The sequence below is a fragment of the Podarcis muralis genome, chromosome 12 (genome assembly GCF_964188315.1).
Source record: "Podarcis muralis chromosome 12, rPodMur119.hap1.1, whole genome shotgun sequence".
NCBI lineage: Eukaryota > Metazoa > Chordata > Lepidosauria > Squamata > Lacertidae > Podarcis > Podarcis muralis.
Genome location: NC_135666.1, coordinates 7,211,175 through 7,236,000, shown reverse-complemented (window position 1 = coordinate 7,236,000; position 24,826 = coordinate 7,211,175). Strand labels below are relative to the sequence as shown.

Here is a 24,826-nt window from a genome sequence, read left to right as displayed (position 1 = left end):
TTTAAATATTAAATACTTTAATTGTTTAAGTGTTAGCCAGCACACATAATAAGCACTGAGTGAAAATTACAAAAAAGAAAAGAAAATAGTATATCTTATATGGGAACCAGCAGCAGATAATGAAACATAGATAGAACTGAAAATACTTGTAGCAATCAAGTTAACATTATATATAAAAACAATGCTATAACAGGTCACTCACCATGATTTTGATAGGATTCACCAAAACTCTTAACAAACCTTTTTCAAGACATCACAACTTTTTGTGCCTTTCTACAAGCATACCATTTTCTTAATATAATGGACAAGTGAACACATGTTAAGTGACTTCACACAAGTGATGATTTAGCCATAGCTACATGGCACCCCATTTCACTTAAAGTAATACCACAGGTCAGTGTAGAACAATCATCATCATCATCACCATCGTCACCATCATCCAGAAAGTTACAAGAGAGGTAGAAGTGAGATTTTTGCAGGTTTCAGACCCACAATTGTTTCCAGATACAACGAATCAGCACCTGAACTGACCAGCGGTAAAGTATCTTACAGCAACTGACCTCTCTGTCAACGTGTTTCAGCTCAAACTAGCCAATCGATCAAATCACAATAGTTTTTTCAATTATGTAAGCAAAGTGTACACATTTTTACCATTCGACAAGATCGGCTGAAGATGCACAAGGTATTAAACAGCATAGTAAAATAGTATGTCTTCACATTATCTATAATAAAAACAAATTTAAGCTTCTCTTCCAAAATGCACTGGAAATGGTCTCATCTGAAAGAAAAGGCTTATGTTTCTGCACACCACAGACATTCTGTACTCACTTGTTTTGAGCTGACCTCTTGCCCAGTATACAGCCATCTCTTTTTCTTATCAATTTTGCCAACAATTACAATAATTTATAGTTTATTTGGCAAAGCAGGCAAGATATATTACTAATTGTTGCGGTTTTGTTAAACGTTTTTCACCAACCAGCTAAACCTGTCCATAAGCTGAATAAGTAACTTAACACTTTTTTCCACTCAAAACTGTAGTATTGCTATTAAGTTTAACAACAACAAAAAAACAACCACCCACATTTTTCTTTAAAAAAATGAAACCTAAAACAAAAAAAATTGACTTTTAAAATTACTTACAAGATGCTACGAAATTCTGTTGTAAAAGCACTTACAAGTACAACTATTCATTTTCGTAATTTTATATAAATGTTTACCAAAAGTTTAAGTGTGCTGGTGATTAAGACCCATAAAACCATGCAGGGTACAATTTCAAGCTGGGTTTCCAGACAGGCGAGTAAAAACACACACACACACACAATTCTCAAAAACTTGTAAATTTGCAGGCTGACTAGGTGTCTACAGTAGAATATTTAGGCTTAAATGAAAGCAGTCTGTTTTCCTCATTCTAAAGGTGCATTGTTGTTTTTTTACAGATAATCCTGTTTCTAGCATTTTTGGTGCAAAACATTGGTCAATAAGAACCATTAAAATCAAAATAATGTTATCTAATTAGTTTTGTCCATTCACTGTAGATATTATTATAGCCAAAGTTCAGAAAAAAATGCAAAGTATTCCATATGCTCAGTAGAGCTTTGTTCAAAGCAGCAACCCCGTGACAGCCCCATGGGAGACTGTGAATTTTAAAACTAGGCGTTGAGAGTGTTTCTCCAAAGAGGAGGAACGAAAAGCACAAGTGCTTCTGGGCACATGCAAAGCAACCTTTGCCTGGTGAATTCTGTAGCTTTAGGTAACAGAAGATCAGGGTGCTTTTTTTAAAAAAAGGGGAAATGGATCCAGATATTGGTCGGTGGTCTTCTGTTTACAGAATTAAACACTTTCCTGCTATAAAGGATCTGCAGAGTTGGGTGATCCTTTGGAGCAGCTAGGGTGGGAGCAGAGGGGATGGAAGGAAATCACCTTCCCGCTGTCGAATTTCAATTTGCAGAAGGGCTCCTCTGGAGCCAAGCCATTAATGCACTACTCACTTTGTATCTCATCCTAAGGCTAAATGTTGCAACATTCTAGGAGCATTTTGTCTACAAATAAACAAGCCCTACATAAACAAAATGCCAAATAATAAAGCAAACTAGACTCACATTTAGCTTTATGGTCATCTGCTACTCTTCTCAGTTTCCAACATCCCAGCATAAGAAAACAACAGAACGCATCTTCACAAAAAGTTTGCAACACACACACATGCACACACTTTCAGGCAAATCTCTTAGACGCATTTTAGATTAGGAACCTCTAAATTTTGCATATCTAAGCTGCATAATAATTTAACACACCTGATATCAGAGTGCTCACAGGGCAAGTTCAGCAGGAGCTGTTAGCTGGGACATCACAGTGTGCTTTATTTGGAGCATTGGTACATATTGACATGAGTCAGAGGGGGCCAGAACTGCATTGGTTCTGAGCATGCCTTATCTTCCAGCTTAACGTGTATAGGCGAAGTTCAGGATTAAAAGCAATGCAACTGTTCTGTATCTCCATGTGAAGAGCCCATGTATTGATTCTACAACACATGTAAGTGCATGCCCTATGTGGCATTAGTACCATGTGACCATCAGCCAGCTGAACTTTATACTGCTAGAAAAACATCCTGCACAAATCAATGCAAGTGCAACAGAACTTTTTTTCCACCAGCAGAAAACTGAATTTCAGTTCACATGCATTAAATTTAATTTTATCTTTTGGTGGGCATATGTTATAGCCGTTTTCTACTAAAAAAAAAGCCAGCACAAAAGAAAATTAAATGAGAATGGATGCCTCCAGAGGCAAGATAACTAAAACAGGCACGTTTTATATATTCTAAAGCTACGGAAACCAATGCTGGAAACTGATTATGAAACATTCATACTGTAAACTACAGCTATCAAATGCAGCTTATTATAATCCCTTTAAATATATTGCTTGGTTGCAACAAAAAGTGAGTACACAGTTATATTTTATCTTTTAAGACTTCGAAAGGCACATTACTTATAACCACCAATTATAACCACAGTTTTAAACAGTTTTCACAAATTAATAACTCGAAGTGTCTAATACACCCATTGCTACAAAGCAGTCCTGGAGAAGTACCATGATTTGGTCAACAGAAAAAAAAAGGAAAGACTACCAAACCACTGTTTCTAAACACAGTAAGATTGTTAAGAGTAAAATATGATCAAACTCCTCACACTGTAAACTAATTCTAATCCACAAAGCATATATGACCTCATGACATTTAGTGCAAAATGCACAAAGCATAATTTCTCAGCAATAACCAATACAAAGGCTGAAAATACCAAACGAAGAAAATGGCACTTGGATTATTATGCCTTTCAATGATTCCTTTGTTTTTTAAAATGAAGAGGGAGAGCATGAGGTATCTGCAAGTTCCTGCTACACACACCTTACATTCCTTTTACTCATTATTACATTTACTCTAAACATTCACAAATTCAGGCTCCTTTTTGCTTTACTGCTCCTTTTGTGCCAGCATTTGGTGGGAGGGAGACTGGGTGAAGATTGCACTACATATTGTCACCACAGTTATAGGTGGCTGCCTAGCACTGCCTGTCTCTGCTCCCTTCTCAGCTAATCAGGAAGTGGCTGGAAGGGGGCAGAGTTTGACCTAGACAGGCCAGAGGTAGAACTTCTTCATTACCTGTACACAATAGGGCTCAAAGCTGGGCCTGGGGTCTGGGGAGAGAGATTAAGTACATTTATGACGAATCCATTGATTATGCTTCCGGGAGCAGTAGCCAATTTAACAACTTAGTAAGCAAGTAAAATCCGTTCCAAGCACTCAAACTAGGTTTCTTCTACCAGGATCCCTCACATTTCCAAAATGATTCTTTGAACTGAGACAACTGTTCTCCAGAATTTGCCACGGACATATAAAACACACACACACACACACACACACACACACACACACACACACACATTACTTGTTTATCAGTACATAAGAGGTATTCTCACGTTTTACAAGATTGTTAAAACATTAATACTCCTAAGTGATAAGAACCCAAACATTAACGCTCCAATCCAGAGATTCCTGTCACACACTGAAGCTCAGTACCATACACACCACTTCCTATAAGGACTAGGGTCTCCTCTCGCCCAATTTGTCAGGGACCAATTTATGTGTGTGCACCCCTTACCCCATTATTTGTACGAAGCTGTCCCCAACATTACAGTGAAACTTTTGGACTGGTGCCTCATCTGTTCCAGTTCTTGCCTTATACATTCACAATGGCCATATAATATATCTGATTGTCCAAGACACAGTATGAAGCCTAATAATGATGGTGATTAAACATACAAAATTTCCTCATGCTAAAAATAAATCAGCCAGCTTTGGTAACCTAGTACAGATTAGTTTTATATAGCTATTCCTACAAACATCCCATCTCCACAAACATTATATACTGTGTATATTTATAGGTTATATATATACACACACACATACAGACCCTGAGCAAACATAAGCCTGATTATTAGGTCTTGCAATAGATCAAAACATATATTAAAATAAAATAAAAATAATATATTAACCATTAAAATAAATACTCAAATCATTAATAGCCATATGTTCATTAAGTGCATAACAAGTTAAATAGTAGTTTTAAGCCACTAAGGCATCGATATATTCCATTTCTAAATCTAAACAATTTAATCTCACTGGCTAATGCTCACTATAATGCAATACTTAATGCTACACATTTATAACTCCTTTTGATTTTCTTTCAGAATCAACAGATTCTGTTGTTCTACCACACTTATGGAAGCTGAAGTTTCGATTAGTGCAGCTTGACACCTTTGTTGCTAATACACCTTCCAACACTCCTTCCAGATTTAACGCAACTAACATGAGCTGCTGATTTAATGTAACTACTGTGAGCCAGACCACTGGCAATTTCTTCCTCAGCCCCTGACAATGCCACAATAAATGTGCATTATTAATTATCAGTGTGAAACAAACAGTATTCAGTAATGACTTTGGCACTTAAAATATTAGCATTACAAAACCGAGGAATGAAGTGGCACTGTGTGTTCGATTGGTATCACAATTAGCTTCGCCACTTGCTAGTTTCCTAGTCAATGGCTTTGGATTGGTGGCCAAGAGTATGAACTACTATTGCTTGTCTCCACTTAAGTTGACCCTTTCTATTTTACACCCTAGATATATACCACCAATATTAAGACTGCTGCAATACTACTACAGAAATGCATGTTATCTAGGCTTGAATCTCAGCAGTGGAAACGCAGCACAGATCCACTAGACTTGCTGGAAGCCTGGCGTATTTTCTACACTGCTGCAATTACTTGGATGCATTCACTGTATGACCTGTGGAGGCAGTTCGTGGTTCTCTCTCTTGTTTTCTTTGTCATCATGCTCCACGATGTCCTTCACTTGCAAACAACCAATGACAGGACAGAGCTCTTGCAAGGCCCTTTCCACTTCTTCTTTTTTTGCTGGCGTGTTCATTGAAGTTTTCGACAGGGTCATCTGAAGAGCACACCATAAAGCTGTACGTGTTTTTCGTGTGAAGAAAGCCAAATCTTTAAGGGCAACCGCCAGAGCAAGGACATCTGTAACAAAAGCAGCATAGCATCATTTACAATTTCAAGAGGGATGTTTCTCCCCAATACTGTACTATAGAGTCTGCTAACGTTTTCAAAGAACCAGCCTTTGGATGTGAATATTTAATTTATTTTGATTTCATAAAATTTATATTGCTTGATGGTAAACAAACAAACAAACAAACAAACAAACCTCAAAGTGGTTTACAAAAAGATAAAACAAGAAAATCAAGGAAGAATTGCAACAGTACTGCTAAAACAGATTAAAATTACTTCAATTTCCTAAGCATCTGGGTAGGTTTGTCTAAATAAGAATGTATTTAGCTGACAAGAGTGCGGTGAAATATTTCACTGCCAAAAGTATGCATTAAGGACTTTCCAAATCCATATCACATCATTAAATAGATGCACAAACAGTCAGTTAGTGATATTTTCATGCATTTAGGGCATAGGACTTAAGGCGCATGTTTCTGCAGGAGACTGTGTTGTAAGCAACACTACAAATGAACATTTGAAGATTCTGCTGCAGGGCTGAGAAAACTTTTCATCCTGGCAGCTGAACCCAAACTATGCTGCAAAAAAATGATCCTGGCCAATCCAAGCAGGGATTGGTTTCAATTGGAAGCCCCTGAGTGGAACCAACCTCAGTGAGGTTTGCATTTGGCATCAAATTTTAAAGCAGTGAATTACAAGCCCCACTTGCCAATGAACAATCAGGGGTTGCAGACTTGCCTTACCTGCCTCACACTTGAGTGGGGCTTTGGGAAAAACAGTTGCAGGTCAAATTAGACCCCCTTTCAGGTTTAATTAGGCCTTTGGGCCAGAAGTTCCCCTCTGCTTTACTTTTGTATTCAGCATCAACACTTACATCAGCAGGCTTGAGACCTCAGTTACTGAGTCTTACTTGAATATTTAATGCTTGGACATAAAATAACACTGACGTTTTACAATTCTATAACAGAATGAACCACCCGTTTTCTATTTGCTATTTTAACACACCTGTCACAAGTTTTGACTCAGGATCTCTTGTAGACAAAAGCAAAATGCCTCTCTGGAGCAACCTACTTTTCTCATGCATCCTGATAATTTTAAGAAGAGCAAAGAACTATGGGATAATAAATATGTCGTGTCTAATCACAATATTGGCATTTACATGTCATAAAGCAAAGAGCTATGTGGTAATCTGTGTCTCAGTTCTAGAAGCACCTTCTTCAGGATTTTTGTTGACTGAGAAGACGACTCTGATGAAACTCCAGATATGAATGCTGTACTAAATACATTACAAATACAAAATATAAATCCAGACACTTTGCACCCAACCAACTAAACCTGACAGTAAACATGCAGCAGCCTCTCAAAGCGGAAAGTTGCCACTTCAGCAACTTTCCTTGTACTGTATCATGATGTTACATGTTTTCTCTTTGACCAACCGCCACAAGCAAGAAGATGCATAATGTTGCAACATTATGAGATGAAACAAGTTATATTAGAAAAGAAGGAACTGCAACAAAATGTATTCCTGCTTCCAGGGAGTTGGACTTAGATGACCCTTGGGGTCCCTTCCAACTTTCCAATTCTATGATCCTACTACTAACCCTAAAAAGGAATTATCCTAGATCATGGGTAGGCAACCTAAGGTCCGGGGGCTGGATCCGGCCCAATTGCCTTCTAAATCTGGCCCGCGGACTGTCCGTGAATCAGCGTGTTTTTACATGAGTAGAATGTGTCCTTTTATTTAAAATGCATCTCTGGGTTATTTGTGGGGCAAAGGAATTTGTTTGTTTATTTTTCAAAATATAGTCTGGCCCCCCACAAGGTCCCTCAGACAGTGGACCGGCCCCCTGCTGAAAAAGTTTGCTGACCCCTGTCCTAGATCCAGCCACCTGGCACAGGGCTTTGAGGCCACTTGTAAGAGGCAGTGGGATGGGTGGGGAAATGTCTACTCTAACATAACAGGAACATAGAACGTCTTATACAGAGCCAGGCCACTGTTGCAGCTTAGTACTGTCTACTCTGATGGGCAGCAGACCTCAAGGGTTTCAGACAGATGACATTTCCAGTCAGACCTGGAGATGCTGAGGACTGATCTTGGGATCTTCCGCATGCAAAACAGCTGCTCCACCCGTGAACTATGACTCTGCCCCCTAATGCCTGCTGTAACAATGTGATCATTCATAAAACAGAGTAGGCTTTTCACTTCAGAATGCAGATTTAACCAAAACCCATATTAAGATTTTGCTCTCTGAATGGGAACATTACTCCAAAAGTCCGTTTTGCGGGTGCCACAAAGAAATTACAGTGGTACCTCGGGTTAAGTACTTAATTTGTTCCGGAGGTCCGTACTTAACCTGAAACTGTTCTTAACCTGAAGCACCACTTTAGCTAATGGGGCCTCCTGCCGGAGCATGCTGCCGGAGCATGATTTCTGTTCTCATTCTGAAGCAAAGTTCTTAACCTGAAGCACTATTTCCGGGTTAGCGGCGTCTGTAACCTGAAGCGTATGTAACCTGAGGTACCACTGTACTTGCCTTTTTCATTGTTGTAACGAGATATTCCTTGCCTCTGATGATTAGCAGCATTAACAATCTCATCCTTGCGCCTTGCTCGGGTAGCACAGATGGCTTCCAAATGACATCTCAAAGTGGCAGATATGTTCCCATGGACAGGATGACCACAAAGCCGCTCCATTTTCCCAACTAAAGTGTGTACCTAAAAAAGAAGAATACTTCATTAGGGTTTTTAATACTTAAAAACAATCAGATAGCCAAAATCAGCAGCTAGGCACTTCACGCTGAATGTGAGAACGCAGCTAATCTAAATTTAGTAGAAAATAGTTTGGAGGAGAAGCAGTTAAAAGCAATTCAGCCATGAATAGAAGCGACACTCCTCATTGCAGCATGAGAAACATAAAACTATGCTATGAAATTACTGGCAGGCAGGGAAAGCAGAGGAAGCAAGGAAAACAGTGAAGTGGCCCTTCAGGGTTCAAGCATCCAGCCATCCTCATTTGTATTGTACATTCATTTATATTTCTATCCTACCTTGCCTAAGCTTGAAGGAACACACAAAATAGCCACTTTAAACCAGAAGCCCAACAGTTCCCAAACTTTTTAAGATGAGTCTTCCAACCCCTTCTAAAGGCCATCACGCTTTTTCTTCCTCTGGAAGGCTGCTGCCCACCTCAGACTGGGCTAACATAATTTCTCAAAAATGTGACGAAGCAAAGCATCAACCAGATCTTGGGTGAATGTGCTTACTCTTGCCTGCTCCCGGAACTGGTCCACAATCAGACGATCCACTCGGGAAGGCTTGTCAGGAAGGCGGGAGAAGGGAGCGTTATTTGAGCTGGATACCTGCTTCCCTGGGAAGTTTCTGGCCAGATCTGCCTCTGCCTGAAGAGAAAGCAACAGAATTAATGGAATATGTTCCTCTCTATTGCTTTTCCCCATCCTCTCCACCCGTTTGTAGCTGGCGAGAAAGAAAGTAAAAATGCTCCCCCGTTTCCTACCATCAACCCCAAAAAGCCTACAGACAAAAAAACACTCGGGCAGTGAACAACAGACACTATGCAATCATTCTTGGCCATATAAGAAGGCAATTTCAGTCTTGCCCCAGTCCTCCTGGAAGCTGGAGACAACGAAGAAGCCATGCAGATTATGTTATCCAAACTTGGAAAAAGATTTGTCAGGCTGGATATGGTCCCCAGTCGTAAGTTTTCCCACCTCTCCACAATGTTACCAGTACAGTGGTGCCCCGCAAGATGAATGCCTCGCAAGACGAAAAACTCGCTAGACGAAAGAGTTTTCCGTTTTTTGAGGTGCTTCGCAAGACAAATTTCCCTATGGGCTTGCTTCGCAAGATGAAACGTGTTGCGAGTTCTTACGAGTTTGTTTCCTTTTTCTTAAAGCCGCTAAGCCGTTAATAGCCGCTAAGCCGCTAATAGCCGCTAAGCCGCTAATAGCCGTGCTTCGCAAGACGAAAAAACCGCAAGACGAAGAGACTCGTGGAACGGATTAATTTCGTCTTGCAAGGCACCACTATAATGCTATTAACATAAAAGCTAATGTCACTATTAACTTCCCCTAGGTTTCACCTTGCTAGAGACTATGTTACCTTTTTGCGTTCCCTCTCTAGTGCTCTCCACTGTTCATAACAATCTTCTAGATGACTATGGAGCTCATTTGCAGCTCCACTGCGATGCTTTGGAGGTCTATAGTGGTTAAGAGGTGGTGGAAAGGCCAAGTATTGTGCAGGCAAATCTCCACAGAAGAGCTTGTTAAAGAAAGGACCCAAATAGGGTAGGTCATCATAGTGAAGGAGGTCAGCAAGTTCAGACAACGGAAATGGCAATGGAGAAAATGCAACATTAGCTGGTGATGAAAATGTGGGAGGATTAAATGGAGGAAAATTAGGCATATGTTTATAACCAGGCATTAATGGGAAGAGAGGTAGGAAAGAAGGATTGATGAAGTCAGACAAATTGCTGCCGTTCTGTTCTTCTGCTCTTCTCAATATATCAGGCTGCGTTTGATTCGGGCTTGCATAGCCTGGGTGTGGAATCCAATTATTTTTATGTCTTCTCTCATTCTGCCTAGTTCTCTCATCAGTACTGAACTGGCTTTGCTTTTTATGAAAACTATAGTGTTTCGCAGACTCATTTATGGAATGCTTTTGTGACAGCCACCTGGAGGAAGCATTCGTGGATACTTCACCAAAGTATCCCTCTCTAGTAGCTAAGGAATCCTTCTGGGTGTGTCCAATAGGGTTAGGTTGCTTCCTATTTTCATTGCAGTTTGAAAACCCTGAGCTGTTAGGAATGTTAGCAGAGATGTGTTTCCCATCTTTTCTTGAGTTCAACATTGGTGCCGCCTGTGCATAAGAAGGCTGGGCTATAGATGGACTGGTGGAAGATCCACCAGACTGAGTTGAACACCTTGAAGACAACTGAGAACTCATTTGCTTTTGCTTCCCATAAGTTGCAAACGATGTAGCCACCGGATTTAGTATCTTACTATCCAGCCATGTATATCCATTGTAAGATGAATTCATATTCTGCAGTGCTGGCTTAAGAGGCAAGTGACTACAAGATGCTTTCTGATGATGTAAGGACATCTTACATTCAGTATTGCCAAAGTTCCCCTCTGTAGTGATGCAACTGTGGTTATTTTGTGGGTGGTTTTCCTGCAGTTTTGCATTCCTTCCTTCCGGAAAGCTATTCTCTTTATTAAGTGGACTGAGAAGGTATGGAGATGAGCAACTAAACTGTTGAGAGTCATAAGCAGCTGGAAAACCTGTATATTTCATATTCTGCTGGATCACTGGATCCCATATTCCATCAGCGGGAGAATTAAACAATTGAGTGAAATATTTGCTTGATCCTTCTGTGTCATTTTTCACAAGCACGCCTCTTGCATGGTCAGCTTTCTGGAGTTCTTTAGCAGTATTCGTGCTATCTTTTATTCTAGTATGAGATGAGAAAGTGCTAAAATCAGTATGGCTCTTCCCATTTCCACTGTTTAACTGATTTTTGTTATAACTGGCTACATTCTGATATGCAAGTCCACCTTGGTGATTGATTCCATTACTCTTAAAAGCCTTGTTTTCCGAATCAGCATTCTTCAAAATCTCATCAGGTGACCGACTGCAAGGATCAGAAGTCACAAGCCAGGATCCTATAGCATGGAGATCTTCAAGTTCTTTCTTTAGTAGTTCTATGGATGATGACTTTTGCAAGTTTTCTTCATAAATATGTTGAGTACCAACTAAGTTTGTAGGATCTTCATTTTCCAAGCATTTTGTAGGGAAAAGCCCTGAGAGGTTTTCAGTTTTTTCGAAGTCTGATGACCACACGGGTGGAAATAATCTTGATAGAGAATTCCTGTAACAAACCAACAATTTAGTGATAAAGACATTTTGTTTCTACAACATAACAGATGAAGCTGCTATATACATTCAAATCAATGAACCACCTGCCACTGTATTATCTACATTTAACAGGCAAGCGGTATTTTCCAGCCCACTGGTTGAGATCCCTTTTCAACTGGAAATGTCAGAGACTGAACCCCATTTGCCTCCTCTAACAACCTTTGTTTTCATAAATTCAGAAAAACATGTCATTTATGCTGACAACATTAAAATGTGAGGCTTAATCTACTCTTTTGCTGAGCTGAATGTCATCTTATGAGTTTTATTATGATGAAAGAGCAGAACAGCTTGACCTATATAAAAGATCTGGGGGATGAGGTGAAGCAATCTTAGCCTGATATAGAATTGTAGAGTTGGAAGAGACCCAAAGGGTCATCTAGTCCAACCCCCTGCAATGCAGGAATCCCAACTAAAGCATCCATGACAGATAGCCACCCAACCTCTGCTTAAAACCTCCAAGGAAGGAGAATCCACAACCTCCATAGGGAGACCATTCCACTGTCAAACAGCTCTTACTGTCAGAAAGTTCTTGCTGATGTTTAGTCGGAATCTGCTTTCTTGTAACTTGAAGCCTTTGGTTTGAGTCCCACCCTCCAGAGCATATATGCTTAGATTACCTAGGAGACCTTTCCTGCCAGTTAAGGCCAACTGCAGAACTAGGGGGAGATTATCATTATTTTTGTAATCATGGCTGGACAGGGAAGGGTTAAATCTCCACTCCCTGAAAGCTAGATTGATTAAAATTACCCTCTGTGTCTTATATTACATTTTTAAAACCCTGTTGTGTGTAGTTGCTAAGAACTAACTCTGACCCTTAGAAGCAGACCAAATAGGCTTTTAGAGGAATGTTATTAGTTATTCTACAGGGTATTAATTGTTTTATTAGGAATAGCAGGCCATAGAGTGCTGCCCTATGTGATCAGTGAAAGTATTCTTTTTTTCTTTTTTGAGCTCTGAAGGAATCTCACTCCTAGTTCTGAAGTGGTTGGCATTTTAAGTGCCATCTGCTGGTAGAGATAGGTATTTATTTACCAATTTAGACTGCTACAGCAAAAGAACCATTTAAACAAGTCTAACCTGCTTCTTTTCCTACAATTGTCTAGACCGAATAAGGCTCTGGCTGCCATCCTTGAGTGCTATTGAATTCAATCTGATATTCTGAAGGACTCTAGACAACCTGTTTAGCAAGGCCAAGGGGGGGGGGGGTCTTATCAGATGGGCAGCCCAGGACCTCCATATACACTGCCCAAGCTTGTGTCCAGGGGAGGTCTCTTCAGACAGATGGGTGCCAACCTCCTGATCTGCTCACACCCAACTTACAGAGAATTTAGACTACATCTGGGCTTCATTGAGCATTTGTTCTGATTTGTCTGTGATATGACAATGAGCGTTCATCCTGATTTGCTTGCAAAGTGTTTACATGTCTTGCCATTAACCATCTGTTAATCTCCTACTTTTCAAACCAGTTTCCCATCACCTTATAAACAGCAAAAGTCTGGCCTTTTTAAAGTGGATTGGTTGTGCTACGTCAACAGAGCCTTTAATTCATTTTGATTGTGCAAACTTAGGGCTTGTTCACACTTCTGCTTGTCCAGCCTCTTTCCCCTAGGAAAACCCGTTGCTGATCGTTGAACCAAAATGTACGTCCATCGTTTTTCCTTTAGCTTGATGTTTGTTCTGATTCAGTGGTAAACCGCAGGTTTTCCCAGGGAAAGTGTCAGGGCAAATGAAAAAATGCTCTGAAAGCACGGGACAAATGGAAAACCTCTTGGATCCATGGAACAAGCAGAAGGGTGGACAAGCCCTTAAAGTTTTGATATGCCCTTGAATTCCTTCCGCTAAAGACTTAAATGTGCTTAGGATCAAGAGTTAGCAAAGGTAAGGAGAGAACAGTTTTCGTGAAGCTTATAGGCGACCTTAAAATAGATATTTATATAAATAGTCATCAGCTTACCAGCCTGTAACAGGTTCTTGCTTGTTTGGCTCCTCTAGGATGCTTGTCACTAAGCCAACCATATCAGGGCCATTGCCAGAATAAGATAAATTTTCCTGTGTTCTGAAAAGAGAGATATTTGAGTATCACCTGTACCAAGAATCTAAGAAGAATGAGCCTTCTAAATGAAGTACCTTTAGTTTAGGGGGTTTTTTCAGAGCAATATTTTCATGTTACTGAACAGTTCCGTAAGCCACCTCAACCTTGGTGGAGGCAACATAAAATAAATAAGGTAAGCAGAATAAATACCGTAATTAATAAAAGCATTTGGGAAACTGAGAAGCAATATTTACTGAAATTAATAAGCACCTCAAATATGAAAAAGCTCAAGTATTACCCCGCTTGGCCTTATCAAGATCAGAGAGCCACTAATGCACGGGAAATTAGAAACACTGTGTGTAGCGGTGAGGTAATAGGATGAGATGTGAGAATGTAACTAAAACAGGACAAGTTAACTGTCTTCCATTGTACCTTCCCACCACTTTTAAAGCAGGAGAGAACAACATGACCAAATAAAGAATCTTGTTCTGTTTTTAATCTTATGCATACTAATCCCAGCATAATCACACTCCCAAATGACATGAACGAAGAAAGGGTATGTGCAGAGATTCTAAGCCAAACAAGCCATAGAGTAATCTTGATTTTAGAAAATGCATAGAAATGGAAAGAAGCAAAAGAAAACCAGACCAAAATCAGCAAATTAGAGCTTGCAATCATTTTCATAAGCAAACAAGCCGAAGTCAGACATTGTGATGTAAATTCAGCACCAGTTTGATAGCAGATCAGTAAATAAAAAAGACAGAAAAGGAAGCAACAGTGAGCATTGTGCACAGTGTACTATGAAGTCTCACAACCTGGTAAAATTAAAATTAACTCTCTTCTTAACCTGGCTTCTCTCCAACTTATTACTTCATTAGGCAAAAAGCCAATATAACTCCTGCTAATTGCTTTAATATGGCATTTTAACAATGTCACCAAGCAATATTAAAACTGGGATACAAACATCAAGCAAGGAGACTTGATTCATCAGAACAGCACATGGAAATAGGTAACTTCACTGTATTACTTATATCAAAATATTGCTCACAGAAAACTTGTGAGACATGCAATAAGTCTAAATATAAGGGATTAGTTCTGAAAATGGAAAGGATATGTTTCCCAAGTCACTCTATTTACTGCATTAAGCTGTATCATCATGCACTGTCCGAATTACAACTGAAACAAAGTTGGCCATACATTACAGGAAAAAGATGTTTTATTCTGTAGCAATATCTTCACCGCAAACAATTAAGTAATGTTAGGGAAGAGTACTATATAAAATTTTGCTGACAGGTGTACCCAGTAGTGTAGGAAGGCAGGGGAAGTGTAAGGGTGTACCCAGGGTTCATCCATACTTCTTGTCCCACTCCTTTCCCTTGGAGAAAACCACTCTTTAGAAGCTCAATTGGAGCAAACAGCAATTTGAGATTTTCCTGGGAAAGGAGCAGGGCAAGGGGGAAACTGCTCAGATCAGTGCTTTCTAGGCACAGGACAAGCACAAGTGTGAACCAGGCCTCTATCAATCCATTTGTAGATTTCTAGAAAGAACCACGGACGCGGGTGGCGCTGTGGGTAAAAGCCTCAGCGCCTAGGGCTTGCCGATCGAAAGGTCGGCGGTTCGAATCCCCGCGGCGGGGTGCGCTCCCGCTGCTCGGTCCCAGCGCCTGCCAACCTAGCAGTTCGAAAGCACCCCCGGGTGCAAGTAGATAAATAGGGACCGCTTACCAGCGGGAAGGTAAACGGCGTTTCCGTGTGCTGCGCTGGCTCGCCAGATGCAGCTTTGTCATGCTGGCCACGTGACCCGGAAGTGTCTCCGGACAGCGCTGGCCCCCGGCCTCTTGAGTGAGATGGGCGCACAACCCCAGAGTCTGTCAAGACTGGCCCGTACGGGCAGGGGTACCTTTACCTTTTACCTTTAGAAAGAACCACAAGGTGGCAATCACTTCATACCTTTTTTTGGTGCAGCCATGTAATGGGGCAATAACATTGGCATCATCTCCACATGTTGACCAGCTACTGTAAAACTGGGGAGACTCCACAGTGGACGGTGTGTTAGTTATTCCTCCAAACAAAGGAGAGAAGAGCTGTGTGTCCATTTCTGGCTTAGTGCGGTTTACCTGAGTTGAAATTCAAGAGGGAGACATTTTAAGGGGAAAGAGCTTTTTACATGCCAAATGACCAGACAAGCTCACTTTGTTGCCTTCCCTTTTGATATTAGAAAATGAAACAAAAGAAAGTTATTCTTGTCATTACTGTTTTACAATAACGAAGCATGGGGAAAAGGTACAAGTACAGGCAGTTATGACATGCAATGCCTTGTTTAAGAAGTGTACTCACAGATCAACACGCTCACACCACATTTTGGTAAAGCACGTATGTTCCTACAGAGCTATTAACTGCACATATGGGAGCCTTCTGAGCAACAGGAGAAAGAAAATAATAGAGCACAAATGAGACCTAGAGCAAGACTATATTCACCAGTGGGCACAGGGAGAGTGTCAGGTCAACACAGCCCTCCCTCCCAAAATTTAAGAATAGTACTGCATTCTCTACACAGCTACCATTGTTCAAGAGAGTGTGACTTACATGCTTAAAAACGGGGACATGTAATGCTGTCCCCACCCTGCCTTACCCTATTGTCAGAGAATACAGAGTACTCTGTGCGAACTACAACAAATAACCAGCTGGTAAACAGGACTGCATTTATGCTTCATGTAAAATGTTCAGCAGAGTTAAGATGTTGAATTGCATGGAATGAAGCAAAGTAACATTTACTTAATTTTTGCCTAGAAAGACTTCTTACTGTTCAGGGAGAGCCTGCAAAATGCATTTGGGCACCAGAAGAGAACCTCCAGTCTGCAGGCCTAATTAGGTTCCCCCAATGTGGTTTTTTTTTTTAAAAAAAACCACTCTCACCTATTGATTACCTGACATCAGGCACTAGACTGGTGAATCTGTGGTACTAAACTGCAATAGAATTAGGAGCACACTTTAAGTTCACTCCCAAGTCTTCATTTTTCTGCTGCCCCCACCTCCAAGACAGAAAAAGGTGGCAAACTCAAAAAACCAATGGATTCAAGCTGAAAGAAATAATCAGGAAAGCACTCGGTGCATTCCCGATTCGTCATTTTCAGTTGCTGCGAGTCAAGCCGAGTCATCAGACACCCATCCTATGACACCAAGTGAATAACAGGTGAGTGGTCCTGCTCACTTGTCAAGCTGGAATGCAGAGTGAGCCAGTTCCAAACCTGGCCCACCAGCTGGATCCAACCACACACCTCTGAATTAGAGTGAAAATAAAAATATACCCTAAGAATTAACAAATAGGGCCTGCAACTAAAAGTTGCAGCCTACCCCATTTTCCTAAAGAAGGATGTTCCTCTTCAGAATTCCAGATGTTCAAGAACAGTTTAGGTCTGAGGGTGCTGAAGGGGCAAGGCATTTCCTCTGCTACACTACATAATTTTAGGGGGCTCAGGTTTAGCTGCCAGCACTGTACTTGAGGAGTTCCCTTGCTTGGCTTCCATGTTAGGCATGAATGATTTGACTTCCTCAGTGGCCAGCACACCCAGTGAGTGGCACAGGACAGAGAGAATTATCAGTTCCTCTTTAGTCAGTCTACTGCATTTCACTGCTGGCTCCTTAGGGATCCGACATGGAAACAAAGCAGACTGGTGGAGGAAGAGGGACATGATGGCCTGTGCCTCTTCCACCAACCTGTTTACTTACCTGCATGAATTCCTTGTGGCCGACAATGACCAGGCAACTAATTAAGCACAAGGCTGATTTGCAAGCCTATATACCGTATTTTTCGCCCCATAGGACGCACCGGCCCATAGGACGCACCAAGTTTTTTGGGGGGGAAATAAAGGGGGGAAATATATTTCCCCCCCAGGCGCTTGTGGGGCTGGCAGCCGGGAGAAGTGCTCTTCTCCCCGCCGCCAGCCTTCAGACCAGGTCCGGGGACAGCGGGAAGACGCGCTGCGCCTCCCCGCTGTCCCCAGAGCTTGCGGGGCTGGCGGCGGGGAGAAGCACGCGTCTCCCCGCCTTCAGCCTCCAAACCCCATGAGGAGACAGCGGGATGTCCCCCGACCTTGTGGGGCTGGCGCTGGGGCTCTCCAGGCTTCAGCGAAAGCCTGCATTCGCCCCATAGGACGCACACACATTTCCCCTTCATTTTTGGAGGGGGGAAAGTGCGTCCTATAGGGCAAAAAATACGGTACATCTATACTTAGCAAGTCATCAGAGCATGTCTATACTACCACACTCTTCCGGGATAGTCCTGCTTCATTTCTGAACTGCTACACACAACACACCCTGCATTTGCCAGGAGGGTGAATGATTCCTAATAAAATTCTATTTGCTGTGGACTCACCTGTGGCTCATAATGACTGAATGTGGTGCTTTGCTTAACCATATCTTCATTTTCAGTGTGCAGATTCTTGTTTCTAAAATGAGTAGCATTTCCAAACAGACAGAGGTTTGAAGTCTTAACCACAGGTCTCACCTGTTCAAAAATAATCCAGCATTACACTTAATAGTAGCTTGCAAAACATTTAATAAAGCTAAACATTATTAAAAGTGAAGTGGCATTCTCCCCAATATTTTGATGAAAAAATCTGCAAAAGTTGAACAAAAAAATGAGAAAACATTCAATATACCAGTACTATTGTCCTCTTTTCTAAGGCTCAGTTGCTTTCCAACCCAGTAAGAAACATTCCTTGACAGGTACAAATACTTGCTGCTAAATGTGCACCTTGAATTCCAAAACAATCTGTGAAATGCTGTACTAAAGTCTGCAGACTAGCAGATTAAAAACTAAATTATGTCTGATGCCTGGCTGTGTGGAGCTTGTCCCAGCCTTTGTACTTTTTACACACACACAATGTGGTTGCATAGGCTACAAATCAAAGTGCAGAGCCAACATGTCTTATACCCCTTCCCTTTGTGGTCTTTTGGGGACTAAAACCAAATCCCTCCATTTCCCTTTTGCCTTGAAAGAGAAACAATATGCTGTGGTGGACTACCTTCATTTTCCCAATACAGCAACACAAAGCAGCTGAAGTGGTGCTGAAAAGTTCTGCATCATAACTTTGTACCTTGCCAATGGTAAGCCATCTATTTCTTCTTCCTTTCTTCAAATTTATATCACTTATCTACTTCAATTAAACTCTCTTCTTTTATTATATTGTTAGCTTCGTATTTCTATATTTTCCTAGTGGCAATGCCTCTACTTGCATTGTTCACTGACACCTACCTACCCACCCACCCACCCACCCACCCACCCACCCACCTCTTAAACTTCACCAAGCCCTGTTCCCCTTACAGCTCACCCCCTGCCCCCTCCTATCACAGCTCACCAAACCCCCACTCCCTCTATTTACACTGAAGTAGCTTGCCTGACTTGCCACTTCTTTCCTCTTCACCCTCTGCTGCGCTGAAGGTTTCCTTTATTCTTTCTTTTTTTGAGGGAGTGGGCTATCATTGAGCTGCAGTTCGCAATGTCAGCTGTCTATGGCTAAGCGAACTGCAGTGTGACAATATCCTTATGCAAATCTCGGAATATATTGTTCTGCACCATCCCAATCTCCAAGTGATTCCAGGGGTTCCAGGCTCCTACCCAAGGTTTGGTTTACTTGGAATGAGGAACAGCAGACTGTGGTGTCTTTAGGCTGTATGGCTTACAACCTGAGTCTACGATGCAGGGGCTCACAGCATTAACATCCCAGAAGACCTTGCTTCTCCCATAGTCGCAGTCTTGGAATCAAGCAGACATCAAACACAGCTCTCATTCTCTGGCTTCTGCCAGTAGCCTGCTTCTAGCCCAGCTCTCTCACACACAACTCTGGCTCTTGTCCTTCTACCCTCCAGGAGAGAGAGGGGGACCCTCTGACACAAAACTACATCCTTTGTTAATGTATTTTTAATCTTTTGTTGGAAGCCGCCCAGAGTGGCTGGAGAAACCCAGTCAGATGGGCGGGGTAGAAATGATAAATTATTATTATTACAGTGGTACCTCTGGATGTGAACGGGATCCGTTCCGGAGCCCCGTTCGCACCCAGAAGTGAACGCAACCCGTGTCTGCGCGTCTACGGGTTGTGATTCGCCACTTCTGCACATGTGCGTGACATCATTTTGAACGTCTGCGCATGCGCAAGCAGTGAAACCCAGAAGTAATACTCTCAGTTACTTCCGGGTCACCGCAGCGCACAACCCGAAAATACTTATCCCGAAGCTACTTCAACCCGAGGTATGACTGTACTTTGTTATTCTAAGACCCATACTTAGGTGGTAACTAGATGTTGCTATTATCTATATAGGAACATCATCTCTTTGACCAGGAAGCCTCTTGACATGGCCTAAAAGGGCCTGTATCTGCTGCTGAGTGAGAGACAAATTGGGGATGCACAGGCCAGGTTTTAAAACTTATATTACTTTCCTGTATTAGCAAACTGCAACCTTTCTCTTCACACTCCACTGAGGCAGACAGAAAATTTTCTGCTTCCAAATACGAGTTTTATGGATGGATATAATGGTAGTCAAATTGGGCAGTTTTGAAATCATACAGGAACCATGGGTACCTATATAAATATAAATGCAAAATTATTTGGGCATGTTAAAATTAGTAGGTTAACAGTTTTCAGTGTTTTAACTTTCTCTCTTGGAATTTCTTAGAACATATGTTGTTAAGTTATCATGGCCTTAAAATATCTACAAGCATTCCTTTAAAAATAATTTTAAATAAAGCTTTGAATTTATTTGAGTGTTTTGGGAAGATGAAGCAACATTCATGCTGCAATCCTATACACACATACCTGAGAGTAAGGTCCATTGAACTCAACAGTTCTTACTTCTGAGTAGACATGTCTAGGATTGTGCCATAAGTGCAGTTTATTTGAGCAGGGAGCAAAATCAAAATTTCCGTTCAAATACTTGCAGCTACTTGGGGGAAAAATAGAAATTATAAGGCATATAAAATTGACATAGTGTATGTTTTTAGTTTTATTAAAAAAAATAGTCAAACATGCTAAATTAGAGCCAAATCTATTTAGGGCATTGCAAACTTTTCACATTAAAAGTTTTCCAGAAAATCCACATCACTTCCCCACTCAAAAGTGATTTCAAGTATCTGGTTAACATACCCCTTGACATTTAATCTCTCATGTCTTCAGCATTTTTAGTAAAGAAACACAGAAACTCCCAGTTTAGAGAAATGAGAACACCACCACCTTCCTAACCGTACAGCAAATTCAGCTTCTTTAAATGCAACTTTGCAGAAGTTACTCTTTACATTTTACACCTTCCCTCCCCAAATTCAAAGGGGTAGAAATTAAATTCCCCACCCCACTTAAATGTCCAAACAAACCTGCACAGGGTTTATATTACAGTAGTTGCTTCTTGCATATACACCTTATCATGAACACAAACCAGAGACAGAAAGTCAGGCACAGGCTTTACATACATTTAGCTCTGGTGCAAAATTCAATCTAACATCTATACTGTGTTACATCGCACCTTGTCCAACTGCCCTCAGTGCTGCTATGTGACGCTTAGACATGACAACAACTCCGTTACTATTCAGATACAGAAACTGTTGCCAGGCTATTGTGTTTCTTCTCCACCCACTGGAGAAGCAGGATAAACAAAGCGAGGAGAATGCAGGGTTGGGTCTAAACACAGACACGGATTCAGAAGAAAAACTAACAGCATTATCAAGTACTGTACTCATATGCTCTAAGAACCACATTTAATCTGCACACAACCAACCCACAGGAAGCCTGATGGTACTATAAAGCCACAATGCATTTTCCAAACATAAATTCCTATTTGGACAGATCTGAAGTGATATGCCTCCCCACAAAGATTTCAGAATGCCAAAGGCTCTGTCTGCTTTTGCAAAAACAAGAGAAACACCGAGCTTACGTTTTTGGCCTTCTTCCTTTACAGCCAGCCTCAGCTGTGCCTGATGTCACTGGAATACTAGTATGTGAAAGTATTATGGGAATTGTAGTTTTCAGACTATTGTGAAACAGCTATAAAGTACAAGGCTCTATTACTGCAGTAACTCCTCAGAAACCTGCAAGAGCTGTCCTATTGTACGAACAGAATGAATTGGGAAGGGGCATAAATTAACTATTCTGTTCTCTATGTCTGGCTGGAATGCAGTTTCTATGTGAAAAGAGCTCTCTTCTGCTTTCTATCCTTTCAACATTCATAAGAAACAATACAGTACAGTACTGAGCTAATACCTAGATGAACCAATGGTATGATGGTGTAAGGTAGTTTCCTACATTCTTAGGAAACTGAAAGACTTGAAAGTGACTTGTGGTAGCTGGCACAAAAGTCAAAATTACTTTGGAACTGAAGTACCATGTCTGTCCTATTAGAAGTAGACTCAAATTGCTGTACCCATGCTAGTCCCATAAAAAAACAAAATCAAAAGTAACAGTTGCATAATACCTTTATTGAGATAATAAAACGAGTAGGTTTTCCCATGTAATGCAGAGGTGAAAGTGAACAACAAATGTGGTTGCTCATACACTGTATTACCGAAGCAGATTAATTTTAGGTGGTAGAATTAGGTATAAAATTAACAGAAGCTGAATTTGGGTAGTGTCATCTAGTGGCTAGAGGGTACTAAACCAGCTCTTTATTTCACTTTGTGTTTTCTGCCTCATGGGTTACCTGCGTGTCCCAGCTAGAACTAGAGACACAATCCAGTTAACTGTTCACTGTCACATTTTCAAAGGGAGAGCAGCTATGCTTCTGTCCTATAACCTTATACACCAAGAGTTCTCCAGCCCAGCTAAATCTGCATTAGCAGTTCCCTCATTCCATCTTATTATTAAACTACATTCTGGGATTTACCCCCCCCCCCCTACCAGACAACAGCTTTTATTCCTTTTTAACGTCTCATTCATAATCCAAACGAAGTGTTTTATCGAACACAAAGCTCGCTTACTTTTGCTTTCTTCATACAGCCCTAATGAAGGCACTCCCCTACTTTTCCTTTCTTTTCTTGGATGAGAGAAGGCAATAATACAAAGCCACCCTTTGGAATGACAGGTACGCCGTGTGAGAGGTTAGCAATCCACAAGTCACTGGAAGGCCATGGCTCATTTAAACGCAAATCCACCTGCTCAAAGACTGCAGTTTGAAACACAGGCCAATTTATTCACTGTGCCAGATTTATATTTTTATCAGCCTGGCGGCAAGATGCTTTGCTGTGCATCACTAGTAGACAATGTTAGAAGTGATTGCGGGTGGGCCACGTACACCACTCCAGAGCTCCTTGGAGAGGTGGTATAAAAATGCAAGAAGCAAATGAATGAATGAATGAATGAATATATGAGGGCAGTAATAATAATAATAATAATAATAATAATAATAATAATAATAATAATAATTTTTTATTTATACCCCGCCCTCCCCAGCCAAGATCAGGCTCAGGGCGGCTAACAACCAATAATAAAAACAAGTTGATTAAAATACAATTAAAAAGATTAAGATACAACATTAAAACATTAGGATGCAGCCTCTTCACAGGAGGAGAAAGGAAAAAGAAAGAGAGGGAGGGAATCAAACCGATTCTAAGCCAAAGGCCAGGTATAACAACTCTGTCTTACAGGCCCTGTGGAAAGAAAGCAGATCCTGCAGGGCCCTGGTCTCATGAGGCAGAGCGTTCCACCAGGCTGGAGCCAGTATTGAAAAGGCCCTGGCTCTGGTTGAAGCTAATCTAACTTCCTTAGGGTATGGGACCACTAGGGTGTTGCTATTTATGGACCTTGAGGCTCTCCATGGGGCATACTGGGAGAGGCAGTCCTGTAGGTACGAGGGTCCTAGGCCGTGAAGGGCTTTAAAGGTCAAAACCAGCACCTTGAATCTGACCCTGTACTCCACCGGGAGCCAGTGCAGCTGGAAAAGCAATGGGTGAATATGCTCCCATGGCAGAGACCACGTGAGGAGCCTCGCTGCAGCATTCTGCACCCGCTGGAGTTTGTGGGACAGCTTCAAGGGCAGCCCTGCATAGAGCGAATTACAGTAGTCAAGCCTGGAGGTGACCATCGCATGGATCACTGTGGCCAGGTCGGGGCGGGAAAGGTAAGGGACCAACTGCTTGATGGAAAAATGCCACCTTGGCTGTTGTTGTAACCTGCGCCTCCATGGAAAGGGAGGTGTCAAAGGATATGTGATTACCAGGGCTGGCCCAAGACATTCTGGCCCCTGAGTCGAGCCACCAAAACAGGCATGGGCAACCTTCGGCCCTCCAGATGTTTTGGACTACAATTCCCATCATCCCTGACCGCTGGTCCTGTTAGCTAGGGATCATGTGAGCTGTAGGCCAAAACATCTGGAGGGCGCAGCTCTCAACCTGCGGGGCCCCAGATGTTGTTGGACTACAACTCCCATCATCCCTGACCGCTGGTCATGCTGGCTAGGAATGATGGGAGTTGTAGTCCAACAACATCTGGGGACCCACAGGTTGAGAATCACTGTCTGGAGGGCCGAAGTTTGCCTAGGCCCGCACCGAAACGACACCCCCATCCACCCGCCAGGGAAGGAGGCGGGAGTGAAGAGCGAGACCAGGACCCGCTGCCCCTGTGGATTCTGCCGCCTGAGGCGCTCGCCTCCCCTTCGCCTCACGGGTGGGCCGGCCCTGACTTCCACTCTCCCGCCCCACGTCCCCCCCCCCCTAGACCCTGCCACGGGCGCAAAGAGGGTCGCCCCTCTTCCCCTTCCCTGCCGCGCCTCCCGCAGGGCCTCACCTCTGGCCGCCGGTTCCCTCCTGAGAGGGGAACAGCCAGAGCACGGGCGCCGTCCGCCACCATCTCCTCCTCCTCCTTTTCCTTCCCGCCTCAGCAACAGGGGCGGGCGCTGGTTGGTTGGACGGGGGAAGTGGGCGGGGCCTGCCGCCAAATTCTTCTCTTTCGCCGCAGCCGCTGGCTCCCGCAAATAGATGGCGAGGGGGCGGGGCCGCGTGCGTGCGTGCGTCTCTAGCAGTTCCGCCCACTTTGACGCCCAGCCGGGAACAGCCCCGGCGGCTGCTGTGCGCGCGCTCCGCCCCGCGAAATGCGAACGTTCGAAGCGCCTTTTTCGAACGGCTGGCGCGCGCGCGCCCCTGTCCCCGCTCGCGCCTCGTGACTGAAAAGTCGTTAACGGCCGTTAGGCTAAAACTGCCAAACTGGATAGGGTTGGAAGAAACCATTTTGGTCGCGGGGGAGGAGGAGAAGGGAAAACGGGAATGTAGAGGGGGAAGAGAGGATCATTTTATAAGTTTATACGCATTAATAAAAG

The 24,826-nt window shown here is 42.3% G+C and overlaps 1 protein-coding gene across 2 annotated transcripts; it reads right to left on the bottom strand.

The window, feature by feature from the left end:
• LOC114607159 (meiosis-specific coiled-coil domain-containing protein MEIOC-like) lies at positions 1 to 24,414 on the bottom strand. 2 transcript variants are annotated; one of them, XM_028750082.2, is made up of 8 exons: positions 24,298 to 24,414; positions 17,907 to 18,038; positions 15,482 to 15,648; positions 13,454 to 13,555; positions 9,688 to 11,452; positions 8,832 to 8,966; positions 8,103 to 8,283; positions 1 to 5,583 (listed from the first exon to the last, which is right to left on the bottom strand). In XM_028750082.2, exons 1-8 carry the CDS (start codon positions 24,358 to 24,360, stop codon positions 5,327 to 5,329), a joined length of 2,802 nt encoding a protein of 933 aa, XP_028605915.2. In that variant the 5' UTR covers positions 24,361 to 24,414; the 3' UTR covers positions 1 to 5,326. The 2 variants fall into 2 exon arrangements, with proteins under 2 accessions (XP_028605915.2, XP_077792813.1); XM_077936687.1 differs by lacking the exon at positions 17,907 to 18,038 and having other exon boundaries at positions 24,298 to 24,413.
• Positions 24,415 to 24,826: the final 412 nt, after the last annotated feature.